Below are 18,217 nucleotides of genomic sequence, written 5' to 3'. Positions count from 1 at the left end.
AGAAATGCAAAGGATAAGGGAAATATGTCCCTCTCTGAACCTTGGATGCTTGTATACGTATACACAAAGTAGTACACCAAAAATTTAGCAATATCTGCTAGCAGTGTACATTTTTTGCAATTTGTTAAGATATGTAATCACACAACATGGAACAGACTTACCTCTGTTAAAAAGGACAACTATGTTTTAAAGTAAATGTGTCACCTGCTGAAGAGAGCTGCATCGAGAGTGCGGTTTGGTTTTTTTTTTTCCATCTTTAATCATCATTTACTCCTATCTGATGGTAGGGCAATGCAGATCCTGGTCTGACCTATCCTGTGGAAAAACCCTCTTGTCTCCCAGTGCAACGGTGTTCATTGCTGGGTCGCACATTGGTGCCATGATAGCCATAACCAGGCCATAAAGCAGCTGCCCTTCCAGAACTCTGTGCCCCTGTGCCTCCCTCACTCCTCCCAGGCTCAGCCTTTGGGCCCACCCCTGCTCCACTTACCTGCCCAAGAACGTCTACAGGGAGGAGACATTATTCTCTCCTCAAGTGTTTAAAATGTTTCTGGAGTGTCTCTGAACCACTGATGATTACCAAAGCCTTACTTAATGGATTTCTGATGGCACTATGTATTTGTATTAGCTTATTGATATAAATATTATCATATCCCTGTCCAGGAACACTGTTAATTACTAGGTCAGTTCTTTTGCACGCAAATGCACACACAGTTAATCAAATTGAAGCAGTGATGTGCACTGAAGAGTATTTAAAAATTCTAGTCAGCTTTGGGAGAAATAAATAACTTCATTGTATTGAGTAAAGAAAAGGAAAAGCCTTCCTAGAACTGCTCTATGCTCTTAAATGTTATACTGTATTTTAACTTCTATTTAATTGCAGGTATAGATACAAATGTCTGTCTGACACATATATGGCTTTAGATAAATCTATGTCTACAGTTTGAGTCTAGTAGGACTACCTGTAGGCAATAAATAGTCATCCAAATCACTAGGAGTTGCACGCAGTTAATATATACTTTGACAAAGAATATTGATATTGTCAATCCAAGATCACACTTTCAATATATTAACTCTCTACCTGTATTTTAAATGTGAAAGTAATGTAGAACAGATTAATAAACAGAAATATGTATTTTTTTTTAATAAGTGGCCTTGTGGCCTGTGTATACTTAATAATTATATGGTTAGAACTTTTAATCTTTGAAACTGTAAAGTAAAAAATGATCCTTTGATTCAAAGTCTGTTTGAAATATTGTTTCTTTGGGTCTCAGCTCTACTGAAGCACTCACTGCAATTCTTTTAATTTCTTCACAGTCCTAGTCACATAGTCATGATAATGCAGTTTAAGAAATTTCCAGCAGCTAAGTCACAGCAACAAGGTGTTTGCACTCTCCTATGCACATGTCATAATTTGATTAATTTTAATCCTCTTGCATTATGAATTAATCTGCTGAATTTTCTCATATTTATTCCAAGTGGAGAGTCTTCACATATTTAGTTATCACAGTTCAGCTGATATTCAGCAACATGTTTGTGATATTCAGCAGTTGCTGAATATTCAAGTGCTACTGAAATTCCAACATGAAGAAATCCTTGATCTTCCTCATAATCTCCAAAATGAAGCTACTGGAGAACAGAATGTATTTTCAGAAGCAGTTTCAGTAATAAGAGATTATGGGAGAGGTTAAATAATTTGCCATCTGCTATACATGATACACCGGTATGGTCCAGAGATTCTCTTTTATTAGAAATCTTCTTTCTAAAAGCTGTCCTTACATGTGCTTGTTCACTTTTTAGAAATTAGCGTAACCACTTCCCATGGTAGTTTCTCTTGAGGCTGGATTACTATTTTGCTTTAGTCATTTACAGTTCCAGAGGGAAATCTAAGACCAATACATGACAGACTTAATTCCCTTACATAGCAATGTTGAGATTCCATAACTAAATCATATAGTGAACAATAGAAACTGTATGACAGTGGCACTGAGTAGAACTTATCTTTCAAAATAAATCATAGCATGTTTGAGGAGCAGGGAGGAAAGAGACTTGTATTCTTAAGGTCCAAAAAGGAACCGCAGATACTCTAGCATAGCCACATAAAAAACAGATGATGTAGAACTGTCCTCAAATAAAGATGTATAGTAAATATAACAAAGAAGAAAGAATTCATTTTGGATGGGCACTGATCATTAATGCAGTTTAATATCAGGCTTTGGAAATTAATCTAGTAAACAAATTCTTGGTTTTTTTGTGGCTGTTGATTATATTCTGCTGCCATCTCTATGCTGCAACTGTAAATGTACAGACGGTCTCTAAGCTGAAAATGAATAATTGAAAGAACATAGCACATAGAAGCACACAAAGGATTAGGGAGTGGTGTACTGGGTCTGGCTGGCATGGAGTTACTTTTATTCATAGCAGCCTGTATGGTGCCATGTTTTGGATTTGTGACTAGAACAGTGTTGATAACACACCGGTGTTTTGACTATTGCTGATCAGTGCTTGTACTACATCAGGGCTTCTCTTTTTCCCATTCTACTCCCCAAAGTAGGTGTAGGGCAAGAGACTGGGAAAAGACACAGCCAGGACAGCTGACCCGAATTGGCCAAAGGAATATTCCACACCAAATAGCATCATGCTCAGCAATAAAAATGGGGAGGTTTTGATTTTCAAGGTAGCGTTGCTCAGAGACTGGCTGGGCATTGGTCTGCTTGTGGGAGGTGGTAAGTGAGTGTCTTTGGATCACTTGGGGTGTTTTCTCTTTTGTACACTTCTTAAACTATCTTTAGCTTGACCGATGAGTTTTCTTGCTTTTGCTCTTCCTATTCTCTTCCCTACCCTGTTGCATGTGAGGCTCAGTGATTGAGAAGCTGTGTGGGTGCTTGGCTGCTGGCTGGGGTCAACCTACCAGAACCTGATAGGTCAGTATGGGCTAGGCTACCTTTAAATGTGTGTTTACTAAGACTCCTATTTTACATAATACAATGAACCAGAAAAGAAGGGTTTGAAAGAAGCAAGAGGGACTGAATAGGCATCAAGGAAGAATTCTTGGTTTACAGTATGAACTTAGGAAGTTCAGCATGCATTTGCTCTTCCATTGGTTCTCTGTCTTGCAGAGTATATTTATGCTATTTTTTTCTTAAAAATAACATTCATGTTTTAACTTTTTCTACAACATAATAGTGATAATTACAGGATTAGTATTAATTCAGAAAAAAATACTGTGTAGCTTTAGGTAAAAGAGAGAGTGACATAAAAATTTCCCACCAGTTAGACATAAAGGTATTTTCACACTTATTCTGCCTCTAAGTAGTCCAATACCTAAGCATATGTACTGTTCCATGTTAGTGCAGTATTCCAAAGCCAAGAAATACAGCTTTTTAAATTAATTTATGGCAAATCATAGCTTTCTTTTTCCATTACTCTTTTTCTGTTGGTTAGTGCATTTGCCAAGGTTCCTCATTAAATCTGCCACTTTTAAAACTTCTCTCAGGTGAGGCTGGGACAATTGCAATTTTTAGGAGCTAACTTTAATAGATAATAGTATCCAAAATAATTTTTCTGTCTCCCTCAAATGTTCTTCAACATCTTCTTTTTCCCTTACTGGCACCCCTTCACACCAGCCACTACACACTTCTAGAGTGAGAATAAAATATGTAAGTTTTTAGCCTACAACATAATTTTTGCAAGAGTTTTCAAGAGAATGAAAAATGGGATTTCAAAATGAAAGTGCTATCTCAGACAGAAGTACAGCATAGTAATGTGCAAAGCTGTAACAGTAGCCTTAGTGCAAAAGGAAATTTAATCAATCATGTATAAAATATACTTGACATGGTCATTTGAAAAGATTAGTACTAATGATAAACCCATATTTTTTTCATGTTTCCAATTTTATACTGGTACTTTTTTGAAAGTACAAAATCTGACTGGTCTAAGAATAGAACTGACCACATTCTGTTTTTCATTTCCATAGTGTGTTGCATTTCTAAGCTCTGTTTCTTCATTCCTGTCAGAGTTCATTTTTATAGCAAATAAAAGGATACATGAGCCAAAAATAGACAATCTTTGCATTTCTTCGTAATGAGAACACACACTAGAATACCATGTGTTATGTTACATAGAGCTAATTGGCTCCGGCACTGTAATGAGTGTGCTGTAAAGTATAAAATATTGTGGGGTTTTTTTTTTCTCTTTTTTTAATGCTAGCTAGTCTAAGCAAAAAGCAAAAAGAAACAACCAGGGTAAAAAGAGGTAATCCAGTACAGAATGATAGCTTTAACTTTGTGATTTTGATAGTAAATTATTGTTGTGAAAATTGTTTTAAAGAAAGTAATTCTTAGTCTTATGCATCACTTGATAAACTTTTGAAAAGTTGTTTTATGAACAACCGGTTGAGGGAAGCCTGTTTTCTTGACAGATTATGCCCCATGCTTCTCCACCCTACCCAAAAATCTTACTCGCACTGCTACAATATCCTTTGTTCAGTTTTGCTACCCATCATATTTACTCTCTCTGCATACTACCATCTTATTTTTTGCATCCACTAATACCCTCAACAAGTGCCTGGCTCTAGGAACAAGACCTGATGCTTTCTCCCTTATGTACCCATTTTTCAAAATTTATCAGATCACGTCTTTATCCGATTTGGCCGCAAATGGCTAATATGTTCAAAAACCCTGATGTGGCTGACAAATAAATAGAAGGCACAGTGACGTTGCATAAACCTCTCTGTAGGAAATTACATTAAGAACAGAACTACAAAAACAGATAAGCAGGAAAAAATGGATCTGATAATTTTTATTTTATTGAGTACATTATATGCAATAAATTTAGGAGAGTTTACTATTACTGTTGCAAATGTTTTAGCAGAACTGTTTTCAACCACCAGACCTGAATTGTTTTGATGTCCAGAATTCAGATTTCCACCAATGTATTGAAAACTTGAAGACCTCTACTAACTCCAAAACCTATAAATTGAATTGAAGCTTTTGAATGAAGCCAAGCTATGGCAGTGGACCTGGGAGTTATATAGCTTTATCTTTTTCTCCTTTTCAGCATTGAATTTTGCCTTGAAAATTATACATGTGATCCTAAAAAATGAAGGGGAAGACCTTCTCAGTAGTGTTAAATATTTTGTGTGCTGGATCCTATCAGCAGGTACAGCCTGCAAGAAGCTTGTTTATCCAGCAGAATGATCTCATTATTAGGACAGTGATGTAGTGTGGTTTACTTCATACCCTGAAATCACTCAAGGAAGTAACAGAGTGAATAATATTCATCCTGGACCCTGTATTGTGCTATTATGTGTAGCAATAACTGGCAGCATATTAAAATAGAGATCAGGGAATACAACCATTCATTTGAATGCAGTTCTGAAATTTCAAAGCTGTTGAATTATTCAAGTATTTTCCAATTTATAAAATAAAATAAAAGTTGATTGACTGCTTGATGATGTGACAATAGAAATAAAAACATTTGATAAGCCTTGAGCGTATTGCTTTTTCCACAGTTGTTTTGTGCCAGTGTAAATGTAGATGTTGATTTTGTGTCTATAGCAGCCGTAACTAGAAAGGGAAACACTAGGTATTTTCTTTAGTTAATGCCCTACTTATACACAAAGAAAAGAAAGAAAATCCAGTCAAAATCGAAATGGACAACAGTTAGAATACAAAAATGAATAGAAATCCCTCAATCTATTTAGTATTAACAACTCTGGATGAACATGAAGCCTCTGTGCCTATTTATGAAGGCAGTAACACAAGTGTTTAACATGCAAATAAGTAGCATTTTTAAAGTGACAATCTAAAGATTTAGGAGAAAAATCTGAAGATTTCTATGAATGTAAAAGGCATTATGAATATAATTAGTCTTTGGGTCTTTGAAAATGTATCTTTACATGCTTCAAGGAATTCAGAAATCATGATTTTAATTAGGTTTCTGATACATCCAAGTTTTCCTAGGCTGAAAAATGCATGTGTACTCTATACAGCACATACAGAGTGTATGTAGGAAGTGTCATTTACAGTGCATGTGTATTATCATCTGAGTGTTCACAGTAATCTCATTTTAAAGGACATGACAGTCTATTTTTCTTTCTAATATTTGGTTTTAAGCCTCTGTTTATACTCCTCAGTTACAGTGGAATAGGAGCATTTCAAGCACAACTAGACAGTTATCTCCTGAAATATCACTGTTATCACAAAATATCACAGAAGCGTGTCTCTGTGTTATGATGAGAATGATGAAATTCTGTTATAACTGTCAAAATTGCATTAGCACCTTCTCATAGATGAAGTTACATTGGCTGGAATAGTAGCGCGAGGTATTTCCTGGAAGATTTTTAAGGTATTAAAGCTTCCAGCTGTAATAAGGTTAATACAGTTCTAAGTGACTTGAATGTCAGTGTTGGCATAGTTTAACTGGTATAGTATTTTGGTAAGCAGGAAGAGAATCACTGTCATGTTCACTTCATTGAAAGACCACATTAAGAAAAATAGAAATGTTTTCTTAGATTGTCTCTAAATGTAACTGTAATAAATCACAGAATTATAGAATGGCTGAGGTTGGAAGGGACCTCTGGAGGTCATCTGGTCCAAACTCCTGCTCAGGCAGGGCCACCTAGAGCTGCTTGCCCAGGAACACGTCTAGCTGGCTTTTGATTATGGCCAAGGATGGAGACTCCACAACTTCCCTGAGGAACCTGTGCCAGGGGTCAGTCACCCTCACAGTGAAAACTCTTTCCTAATGTTCAGACAGATACTCCTGTGTTTCAGTTTGTGCCCATTACCTCTTGTCCTGTCTCCATGCACCACTGAAAATGGCTGTCTCTGTCCTCTTTGCACCCTTCCTTCATGTATTTATATACATTGATAAGATCCCCCCTGAGCCTTCACTTCTCCAGGCTGAACAGTCACAGCTCTCAGCCTGTGATCATAGGATAGATACTCCAGCCCCTTAACAATCTTCATGGCACTTTGTTGGACTCCCTCTAGTCTGTCCGTATCTCTCTTGTGTTGAGGAACCCAGGACTAAACATAGTACTCCAGGTGTGGCCTCACCAGTGCTGAGTACAGGAGAACAATCACCACCCTCTACCTGCTGGTGATACTTTGACTAATGCAGTTCAGCATACCATTGGTCTTTTGTTCCACAAGGTCATATTGCTGGCTGTCCATTTAAGGCTGGGCAGGAGGTTAAACGGACAGCAGATGCTCTCTGTTAACCTTCTCCTTCCCCAGAGGGGAAAAGGAGAAGAGAGGGAGAGACACTTATGGGTTGGAAAGTTAAAACAGTTTTAATAAACAGTAACAGTGAAAAGAAAGAGTATAATAAATAATGAACTATATACAAAACCTCTACTGAGCTCCCCCTGATGACTGTCATATCACCGCTGATGCTTCAGAGTAGGCGCTAGGCAGTCCCAAAGCGGATGCAGCAGCAGGCAGGAAACATTCAGTAGTAAAGACAGAAGTATAGGCAGAGTCCTCCCAGGATGCTGGTCATAGGGGAAGAGAGTACAACACTCCTGGTCCCTCAGCTTTATACTGAGTATCATGTGGGTGGGATGGAATACCCCATTGGTCAGGTTTGGGTCACCTGTCCTGTCTGCCCCTCCCCACAGGTGCGGCACCTTGCCATCTCTTCCTCTGTGGAACAAAGAGACCCAACAGCGACCCTAGTTCCCATGGCAACAGGCATGTGAATTTGTCCTGGTTTCATGGGACAAAATTTATAGAAGCAAGTTTCTGTTAGATTTTGTTTCAGTTTGTGGCCAGCCATTGTGATCAAGGGCAGCTGACCCAGGCTGGCCCACAGGTGTATTCTATATCATTAACATCAAGTTCACTATAAAAGGGAAAGTGTGCTAGGGAGAGGTGGGTCTTTTTTTTGCTCTCCTTTCTTATCTATTTTTCATTCCTAAAGATTGCTATTCCTTGAGCAACTTACTATGACTCTGTAGCTAAGTATAATTTTGTGTGTTCTGTATTATCATTGATATTGGTTTCTTTATTTTATTAAATCTGTTTAACTTTAACCCATGAATCTCTGTCCTTTTCCTAATTCCCTTCCTTTGTTGTGGAAGGGACGTTGGGTGAGAGAGCAGCTGTTACTGTTTAGCCCCGGGTGTAGGCTAAGTGAAGACAGTAGTCAACTTCAGAAAAGTAGTTACTTAAAAGAAAATTAACTGAAAAGTCTGTCCTAGTCCAAACCAGGACACTGGTTCACATTCAACTTGGTGTCCACCAGGACCCCAGATACTTTTCTGCCAAGCTGCTTTTCAGCAGGGTGTCCTGTAGCATATCTTGGTGCATTGGGTTGTTCTTCCCCAGATGCAAGACTTTGCACTTCCCCTTGTTGAACTTCATGAGGTTCCTGTCAGCTCATTTCTCCAGCCTGATGAGGACCCTCTGGATAGCAGTACAACCCTCTGGTGTATCAGCAACTCCTTTCAGTTTTGTGTCATCAGCAAACTTGCTGATGGTACACTCTGCCCCATCATCCAGATCATTATTGAAGATGTTAAACAGGACTGGACTCAGTATTGACCCCTGGGGTACACCACTAGTTAAAACATAAATTACAAATCCATAATATTATGAGCATGCCAGTATCCATATTTGCTTGAGCTGGCATTCTCTTAAGCTATCTGGTGAGACATACTGATGTGGTTAGTGCCAACAAATGACCAAATAGTTTGGTACGTTTGATAATGTTAATTTTCAAAAGTTTGCTAATGTTCTCTCTGCTTTTGCATGTGAGTATAGAATATCTGCTAGCATGTTTGCCTAAGCCTACTAAACTGGACTGCAGGTGATCCTTAGCACTTTTTTTGAGGAATAGCATGCTGAAATAGTGTCAAGGATATCTGCTCTGCATAGATATTCATTCAAAGGCTTGAAACAGGGTTGGTGGTATCATATGTTCTCATGGATTCGCCAAGTTCAAGGAAGTGAGAACCATTAGAACGGAATATCCTGAGAGAGAAAACATGCCTAGCAGACTAATATTATAAAATAAAGTGTACTAACTTAATTAGGCAGTGAAAGGCAAGATTACAATTTGATAATAAAGTATGATGAAGAAGCTATTACCTGGTAACATATAATGAAATTAATGCTGCTTAGAGGTGCATGTTAATTCACTTTTGGCATGGGGATTTAGAAGCAGACAGAAATAGATTCAGATCAGAGAGAGAACGCTCTTTCAGAAAGGTAAAAATGAAATGATCAAAGATGTAAATGAATTCTGAAATAAATGGAAGTTAGTTTCTCAAGTCCTATGGGGAAGCTAATAGCATAGCCTTGTCTTCATTCACTTCAATTTCTGCAAGGGTACATCTTTGTCTTATTAGGGCCTTGTAAAGGTTTCTAGTTTTTAGGGACTGTTGGGTAGGAAAATTGGAGCAGGGACATATTATTCCTGGTCTTAAAACTAAACACAGGAGGGGACAATCCAAAGATATATGAAATATTTCCCTTTGTGAATTCTGTTCTCAGTGCAAATTGATTCTAAAGTTTTGGGTTTTTTTTCCTCCATCTTTCAGTAATGTGTGTAGATGTTTGTGTCTTTCATATTTTGCTATGTATAATAAGTTCTGTGGTGTTATGCAAATGTACATCTCAAAAATCTCTAAATGGCATACTATTCTCCCAAATAAGAGATGAAAACCTTGTCTATCTTTAAAGTGCTAATACTGCTTTATCTTGCACAGCAGTCTGAATTCTCCATTAAAGTCAGTATTCAACCAACTCTAGGGTGACAAGCATTTGATTTTAGCTGTGCAAAAGTTGATTTTCTAAGCTAGCTAGCTGTCCAAGCTCTTTTAAAGTTAACATAGAGAAGTGGCAAATTCAAAGACCAAATATTTATACGAGTCATAGATATTCATTTTAAGATTAAATAAGTTGTTCTTTGTATGTACTGATTGCTTTCTACTGACTGGAGTGGGGACCTGATTAACTAGCTGAGGTTAGACATTGAGTTTTTAAGTGAATGAACCTAATGGTGAATTTCCATGGTCGAAATTCCTTAACACAAAAACCATAATCTTTTGTTAAGGAAGCCATTGTATCTGTATACCTTTTGTTGTTTTGGTATTCTTAACTAAAAATAATGGAGGGGGAGGCTGGATTTTTTTTGTTGTTTGAGTTTGGGTTTTATTGAAAGTCAAACAAATCTAGTATTGCTTTCTGATGAACAGTTATTGTGGGACAGTATTGGTAGTGGCTGACATTATTCAACGGGTGAAGAACATGAAAATTATTCTAGAATTATTGTTAATCAGGACAGGAAAAAATAAAACGTTAATCATTTAAATTAATTTGTAATGTACTTCTAGAAAGTCAGGAATTCCAAGTCAGATCTGCTTAACTTGTTCTTGAATAAGCCATTAAAAACACTGACAGTGAGTTTCCTGGCACCATCTTTTTGCACATTTGCTTTTATTGCTCTTATTGTTAAGACAGTCTCCTCCTTCAAATCTAACTTGAACTTTCACACTTCTTGGTTCAGGTCACAGCTCCTTGTCCTAGTGTCTTCTGAGACTTAACACCTTTGTTCATTTATATGGTTACCTTGAAGCTATTTGATTAATGCAATTCACAGATTGTTACACCTTGTGTACCACGTGGCCTCTGTGTTGCATTAGTTTCACTCCAGTATTTTATAACTGGTCATGCTGGAGTTCCACAAAAGAAAAAAGAACAATTGCTCAGTTGTCAGAAATTATCAACATTGAACAAAAAATCTCATAATAACTCTGTTCTGCATAGATAAGTACATGACAGTAACGGTGTGAAAATGCAGTTAATTTTTCAGGGATCAAAAGAGTACTGCTCGTCACTCAATGGACCTTTACTCAAATGCAATGCTTTCCTGCAATAAAGGTTGCTGTGTGAATAGTGATCTCTGAAGCCATTGGTAATCTCTTGTCATTTTCTCTTCTCTTTTAGCTGATGGATGCACTGACTGGTCTGTGGATTACAAGAAATATCAAGTTCTAGTGGGAGAACCTGTTCGTATAAAATGTGCACTCTTTTATGGATATATTAGAGCTAATTACTCCCTAGCCCAAAGTGCTGGACTTAGTTTGATGTGGTACAAAAGCTCCGGACCTGGAGATTTTGAGGAACCTATAGCTTTTGATGGAACTAGAATGAGCAAAGAAGAAGACTCCATTTGGTTCCGACCAACAGTGGTACAAGACAGTGGGCTTTATGCATGTGTTATAAGGTACTGTATTTTAATATACTGCATTTTAATTAACCAGATATGAAACATGGCTCTTAATAGTGAGACTTCTGTGCTGAAGAAACATGCTTTCTGAGCGTGTTCCTTTTTCTTCTCCTGCTGGTACTCCCTTCACTGAAGTGTCTCATGCTTAAGTAGGAATTACTGTTGAAAGTCTTGAACATTTTAATTTTTTTTTTTAATATACATTTAGGCCATTTATAACAAAGTCCAAAATTTATGGTGTGTGTGGGACTGGATGTGTCATGTGCTTCTGATTCTGCTTCTGATTCTGATTTAACTCTTACAATCACTATCCTAGAGTAAAAAGTTTTTTTTCACATTCAGATTTTATTTTATATGGATTTTATGTAATGGTTTCATTTAATTCACTTTTTTTCTGAAAAAAAATTGTTATTTGATGTAAAGTAGTTGCATCAAGGAAAATGGAAGGTGAAATTCCAGCATTTTTAGAGACATATATCCTCTAGAATCACATCTGGCTTAACCTGATAATAGAGGTTGGGTGCCAGATATTTTCCAAAGGTATTTAACCTTCTGATGTGTCAAGATTTATCATCATAAGTTGGACTAGATTCTGCTTCCTGCTTTCCGAAACAGATATTCAGCTTCTTTCTGCATCTTTAAAATGGTTTGCACTGAGATATTGTTTCCAGCCCTTTACAGTCAAAAAGATCATCTAGGCACTTTCATACTGTCTCACAGCCTTATACTAGATTTTCACTAGGTGTGAAATTATGCAAATTAGAATTTGTACATAAAAAGTACAGAGAAGAGTCACTACTAATTGTTCAAAGGTTTGAAACGATTATTGCAGTTAGTTGAACAGACAAAGCAGTGTTCCTCTCTGTCTACATATCTATACAAATGGAGTTGCTACTCATACACAGTAGAAAGTCAAAAAGAAAGAGTAAGGCAACTGAGTGGCTAGACAAGGAACACACAATGAAGCTATTCTGATGTTGCAAGGAAAATAAGAAAATTGTTTTACCAGCACCTGGAGATGTTTAATGTCTACCACTTTTTTTTTTTTTTTTTTCCTCCGGGGGATGGTGGGGCACGGAATGCTCTCTGGGTCGTGTGTGGTGAAGGAGATTTTTACTAGATGATGTGTTCTTAAAAACATTTGAGCTCTTTACATAACCTGTGAGACATTTTGTATCACATCATTTGTTCAATAGCATTTTCAACATGGTTCTTCTTCTGATTATGGTTTTCTTTAAAAGCAAAACACAAAAAACTACACGTTATGCTACTTAAGGAGAATATTTAGTTTACATTTAGATTAATATTTTTTCAGATAAGTGTGTAACAGTAGCCATGAAAATGGCAACACTTTTGTCAATTATTCCATAGTGTTATTTAAAATACCATAATTAATCCCCTCGGTTTAGATAAAGAAAACCTTAAATATCTGATATTGCACTTTCCAGCAAGTATAGATAAATGCTGAATTTAGGATAATCAGTCATACTTTAAAATGTGTTTATCATGTCAACCTGTATTCATGCTTTTTCTAAATGGATTTCTTTTTAATCTGGAGGTAGGTAAGGGCATGTTCTAATCTGCTTTAAACTACATACTGCTCTCTTAGCACGTGCTTAATTTCCAGCTGTCAGTTCTTATACATTGTACATTGATGATAGGTTTAAAAAAATACAGTACTAATTAGTTTGTGATCCTGAATACTCTTATGAACTGTTACAAAGCCTTTCACCTTGAGGAGACTCACTAGAATAAGCAAGTATTGGTTAAAGAGTTGGTACTAAGAAGTCTATGTTTGTTGTTATATCAGTTCTTCAGTTTTAGATTTGTTGGATGGAACTTTTCAAAGGTATGATCAAGATGGTTATTGGTAGAATACACAATCCTCATTTCAGTATCAGAGCTGTATACATATTCTTTTATGTATGTTTTGTGCATACAGTCAAAGGTTACTTTCAAATAGTTTTGAATGCCCGTTTAGAATCAAATTTAAAACTTAATACTTCATGTTCCCAAGATAAACATGTATTTGATATTTTGATCTCAAATAAATAAAATTCATTACTCAGCAATATAATGGTTCCCTTTTTTTGCACTTTCCTTCAGATTCTTACACTATAAAGTGATTATTTGACAAAAAAAAATAAGAGGCTGAACTGACGCCATCTCGCAAAATCGTGTACTCTATCTGTACTTCCAAAGTTATTGCTACAGAAATATCTAGAAAAAACTCTCACATCAGATCGCTGTCTACTGCACTTTACTGCTCTTTAGTCTCATCGCTGAAATCAGAATACTCAGCCCCACTGTTACTTTGTGCTTGGATACTGGTAGAATATACCAAAGAATCTGGAGAAGGATTAGTGAACAAGAGCTGCAGTTTCTTCCAAGGAACAAAGTGAAGATTTCAGGGATGGGATTTAGGAATTTTTTCTTACAGATTTGAAGTTTTTCTATATTTTAATGACGAGAGCTTTAAACACCTTCAGAATGATGTTATAAGCTATTTTAGTTTTGAAGACCCAATTGAGAAACTCAGTTCAAATATTACCTAGTAGCAAACTTAAGTTCAGTTTGATGCTTACAATAACTTGCGTAGGAGAGCAGGGAGATGTACCTGTGAGGTAATGAGGGCAGGCTGTAAAGGGCAAATGAGAAAAAGCAGAACTGTGCTTTGAATAAATGACTCTGCCTAGTTTTTATTTCAGACTCACTTGAAGGGGTGGAACAGTCCAGTAATTACTATTTTCTTTGCTCAAAAGCTCCTTTCTTCACAGTTCTGTGCCTTTGCTACCTGTGCCAACAGTAAGGAAGAGGAATGTATCTATTGCATGGGACATGTAGAAAACAACATGCTGGAACAGACTGTGTGGCACTAAATGAACAATATTAAAAGGGTAGTTAGTGGACCAAGCTAATTTCTACAGTGACTACATTACAGTAGAAACATGGGGTTTCATTGAGTAGAAACATTCACATTTTCAGTGAAATTAACGTAGGGATAGTAGTAAAGGCTGGCTCTTTTTCCTTCAGAAGCAATTACCTTCATCCTTATTCACTACTGTTCACAATACTCTCACCTTTAATTTCTTATCCCTGCTTTTCTTCTCACGGGAAGCTGGCTGCCATAAAGGAATTGAGAAAATCAAGACTAACCCTTATTTTCAAGGCACTTTTGCACACCCGTAGCTGGAGAAGAGGAGATAGACAGATAGAAATAGCTTTCAGCTTACTATAGTCAGTACAAGGACTAAGAGCTGATTGGTAGAAAATGCTTATACTCTGCTTTCAAGGAAGAAAATAATGTAGTTAGTTTCAGGTACAGCACTGTACCATTCTACTGCAACTTCTGGGTCCTGCAATTTTATGGAAGCAGAAGATATAAAATACTAAATCTTTCAGTGGATGTCACATCACAAGGTTACTTGTTGTTTATGATATATGGGCAGTAAATATAACTAGATAAGCTGCACAAATAGTTAATGTATATATTCAACCCAAGCTCCCAGAAATTATGTGTGTGTATATATATACCTGGTATAACAGTAAGTACTAAGTAGTTCCTGTCAAGCTTTCTGCCTCCTTTAATGTTGCAAAAAAGCTGAAATATTGTTCCTGTCAAACTGATGTTTCCTTCATGGTTTCATCTTTTCCTTCCCTGCCTGGAAACTTCTATTACAGTATCTCCGATAGTGGCCCAACCTAGGATCAGCGCAGGTCAATGAGACCTGAGAGGAAGACTGGACTGGGATTTATGCTAAAGTGCTACAATGGGTTGTATTGCAAAAGAAGAAATAGGTTTTTATGATATATTCAGCCAGAGTTTTGCATTGGTGTGTCAGTTAAATAGTGTTTAGAAATTATCTTTGTCACCGCATACAGTGTATATAGCAATTCAGACATCTTTCTTAATCTGAATAGGCTCTTACTAACTAATGACTGTTGTTTTTAAACTCGCCTTTTAAAGTAAGGTTGCTTTTACATATGTAACTAGAAATTCTCACTTTAGAGCTAGAGATAATGTATTTTTGCTTCTAGAAATCAGCTTGGACTTAAAACATGTAACATTTTCCTTTGTCCTCCATTTTTCCATAATAATGATGGTGGTAGCAGCCCATTTACTTTTCTGTAGTTGAGTCTTTGAGCAGATTTATGTGTTTGCATATTTACAAACTTTAATTGCTTTGGCATGCTGTAATATTTAGTGGAGAAAAGTGCATACAAGCAACCAAGTCTTGTTCAGAAACATGAGTGGCTGTAAAGTAACCATAAGATCCACACAAAAACAGGTAACAGTAGAAGTTTAAATAATGCATTATAAATTACATTACAGATTAAAAACCTTCTTCAACTTGAACCCACTTAAAATAAATTCATTAGGTAATTATCAGCTATAAAAATACTTGTTTGGTTGCTTTTTTTTTTTAAAGAGGTTATGAAGCCTAAGAGGGAAAGGTCCTAACATGTAGTCAGGTTGCATTAATATGCATTGTTTGGAGTAAGAAAACCAGTTTCTCTTTTGTTAAACGGTAGCAGTGTTCTGTCCATTTTACACTGTTCTGCTAACTTCATACATCTTAGGAAAAGACCAAAAGTCATGTAACAGTGTGGAAGAAGTGGCCTATCAGCTGTCCTTTTAGCTTCATGTGAATTGTTTCCTTCTTTAATTCCCGTTGTTCTCAGGCCAGAGAGCAATTTAGTTGATGTTAAAATTTAGCTAACACTTGATTCAGTTACGTAGGGATAGGTGTCTAATGCTATTTTAGAGGCACTAGGAGCATTTCCAAGACATTTGCAAGGGAATGACATATATGGCACTGGATCTGGAGGAGGCTGAATCTGAGATACATTTGGGCAAGCCACATGCCACTGTGTACCCACTCAGGTAAATAAAATGAGCTTTTTGTGGCTTTTCAGCTAAAACATTTGCTAATCTCCATCAGCCAGACTGACAGCTACAGTAGGAGTTTAGATATAGCACACAGGTGTATGGATGTAAGTGAATCACAGAACTGAAATGTCTTAAACTGAATCCCAAACTAAATTAACTTCTTTTGTGTATTCATATCACATAATTGAAATGCACTGGTTGATGTGAAAGTTAAGAGACGTATCTCTGTACTCAGTGCTATGTCATGAGACTGACATTTTAAAATATTAAACTTATTTGAAGAGTCTATAATGTAAGAATGTAATGTGATTGAATTATTTTATAATCTAAATTCTTCTGAAACGCAAATCTAAAATAGTGGTTGAGGGTCCCAAAATTAATCAAACTGACTCAAAAGCCATCAGTTCAACAAACAAGACTCAGTAATTAGATTAACGTTTCCAAGTTTTCTGCACAAATAAATATTACAAATGCTCCTTTAGAAAAGGGAAAGAAAAGCAGCAGCTGAGATTCTCTAATCAGACTTGAAGCAGCATCAAATATTAGATGATCTGTGGTGAAGTCTTGCATGACTTTTTCAGAAGGGTTGAATCTGAAAAGTGTGTGTGCCATAACCCAGAGAGGTTATAAATACAGTAGAGAGTCGGAAGAGAACCTGCCTACTGACTTCTTTCTGTTTCCACTGTGGTAGGAATGAATAAAGATGGGAAGAAGGTGCTATATTTTCAGGATGTTTTTGGAACAATTCAATCAACCCTTGCTTCCCACAGCAATTAGACTATTTTCCCCAAACCAAGACTGACTCAAAGCATTCCTAGCAGCATTCAGAAGTTCTTTCATGGTCCTTATTCTGATCCTTGCTTCTCTCTCCTCTCCCTTCATAAATCAGAGAAAGGCACCCAATATTACCGAAAATGAAGAGGTTCTGTAGTCCCTAGTATGCAAAAAAACTATAAAGGTGGAGGCCTCTGCCCCTCTTTCTCTTCTCTTCAAGCTTCTCCTCTATCTTGATCAAATCACAGAAAAATCCTGTGACTTCCTCTTTATCTGATATAGCAAGAAAGGAGAAACATCTTTGTTGCAAGTCTTCAGGCTGGGGCTTAATTATTTATCAGAGGTGTTCATGTGCGCTATGGAAAATTAAGTAAATGTAAGAGGATGTCATGATGATAAAATTTAAAAAAGAGAAAAATATTTGTTTTTTTTTTTCATTTCTTACCTATAAGGAGAAATATATAAAGAGAATTTATATGCAAATCAGGTGGACATTTGGAAACTTGTTATAGTCAAAACAATATCATTGAAGGGGAAAACAGTGGTAAAAGTATCAATGAAAAATAAGTAGACTGTAGTGAAATAAAATTTATCTTTTCATTTAAGTTTTCCAGTATGTCTAACAGATTCTTTTTTTTGACAGTCCAGTAAATAATTTTACTGAAATTCTGGCTCCTAGACAAAAGCATTAGTAAGAGATTTTCAGATGTGGTGTGTTTTGGGTATTTTTTTTGTTTATTTGTTTGATTTTTAAAGAGCTTTTAATGGTAATATTATTCGAGAGAAAATCTTGAAAGCAGTGAATCATTAAAAAAATCCAAGAACTGGAGAAAGCTTATAAGATATCTCTCAGATCACACACATGGCTCCAGCTATCTCTGTGTGTTTTTTGGGGGGCTTTTTTTTTGGGCGAGGGGGAAGTACATGGTTCTCACTAGCAATATATATGAAGAAAAATTAATCAGCTATGCTGCATGACCAAAATGCAAAGTTTTAAATGTAAGAAGACCAAATAAATACATAATAATAAAGGGAATAATTGGGAGGTTAAAAAACTGTCTTGATTATTTTGAGGACTTACCTCACTGGTTTTGAACACCAAAAATTTTGTGCCTATCCTTTTGGAAGAAAAATAGTGTCTCTTACCAAAAAGATGGAACACCATGAGTTGCAGGGAGGGGAGAGGGATAAATAAGACAAGAAGAAATTGAAGAACAGCCTATAGAATCTTGAAGGCAAGCTATCAATACTCTTGTTGGAAAGCCTTGTTCTGACTTAATTTTGTTTTGTTTGTTTTTTCAGTCTCTAAAGTCT

At 36.4% G+C, this 18,217-nt stretch overlaps 1 protein-coding gene across 1 annotated transcript in view; it reads left to right on the top strand.

Moving 5' to 3' along the window:
* The window catches only part of IL1RAPL1 (interleukin 1 receptor accessory protein like 1), a 731,815-nt gene that overhangs the window by 326,439 nt on the left and 387,159 nt on the right, over nt 1-18,217 (top strand). Inside the window, exon 2 of the mRNA XM_068425522.1 lies at nt 10,956-11,235. Coding sequence (XP_068281623.1) covers nt 10,956-11,235 — 280 coding nt within the window. The remainder of the gene's footprint in view (nt 1-10,955; nt 11,236-18,217) is intronic.

The sequence above is a fragment of the Nyctibius grandis genome, chromosome 2 (genome assembly GCF_013368605.1).
Source record: "Nyctibius grandis isolate bNycGra1 chromosome 2, bNycGra1.pri, whole genome shotgun sequence".
NCBI classification, from domain to species: Eukaryota; Metazoa; Chordata; class Aves; order Nyctibiiformes; family Nyctibiidae; genus Nyctibius; species Nyctibius grandis.
The sequence above is the reverse complement of the archived record's forward strand: the minus strand, read 5'-3'. Positions and strand labels throughout refer to the sequence as shown.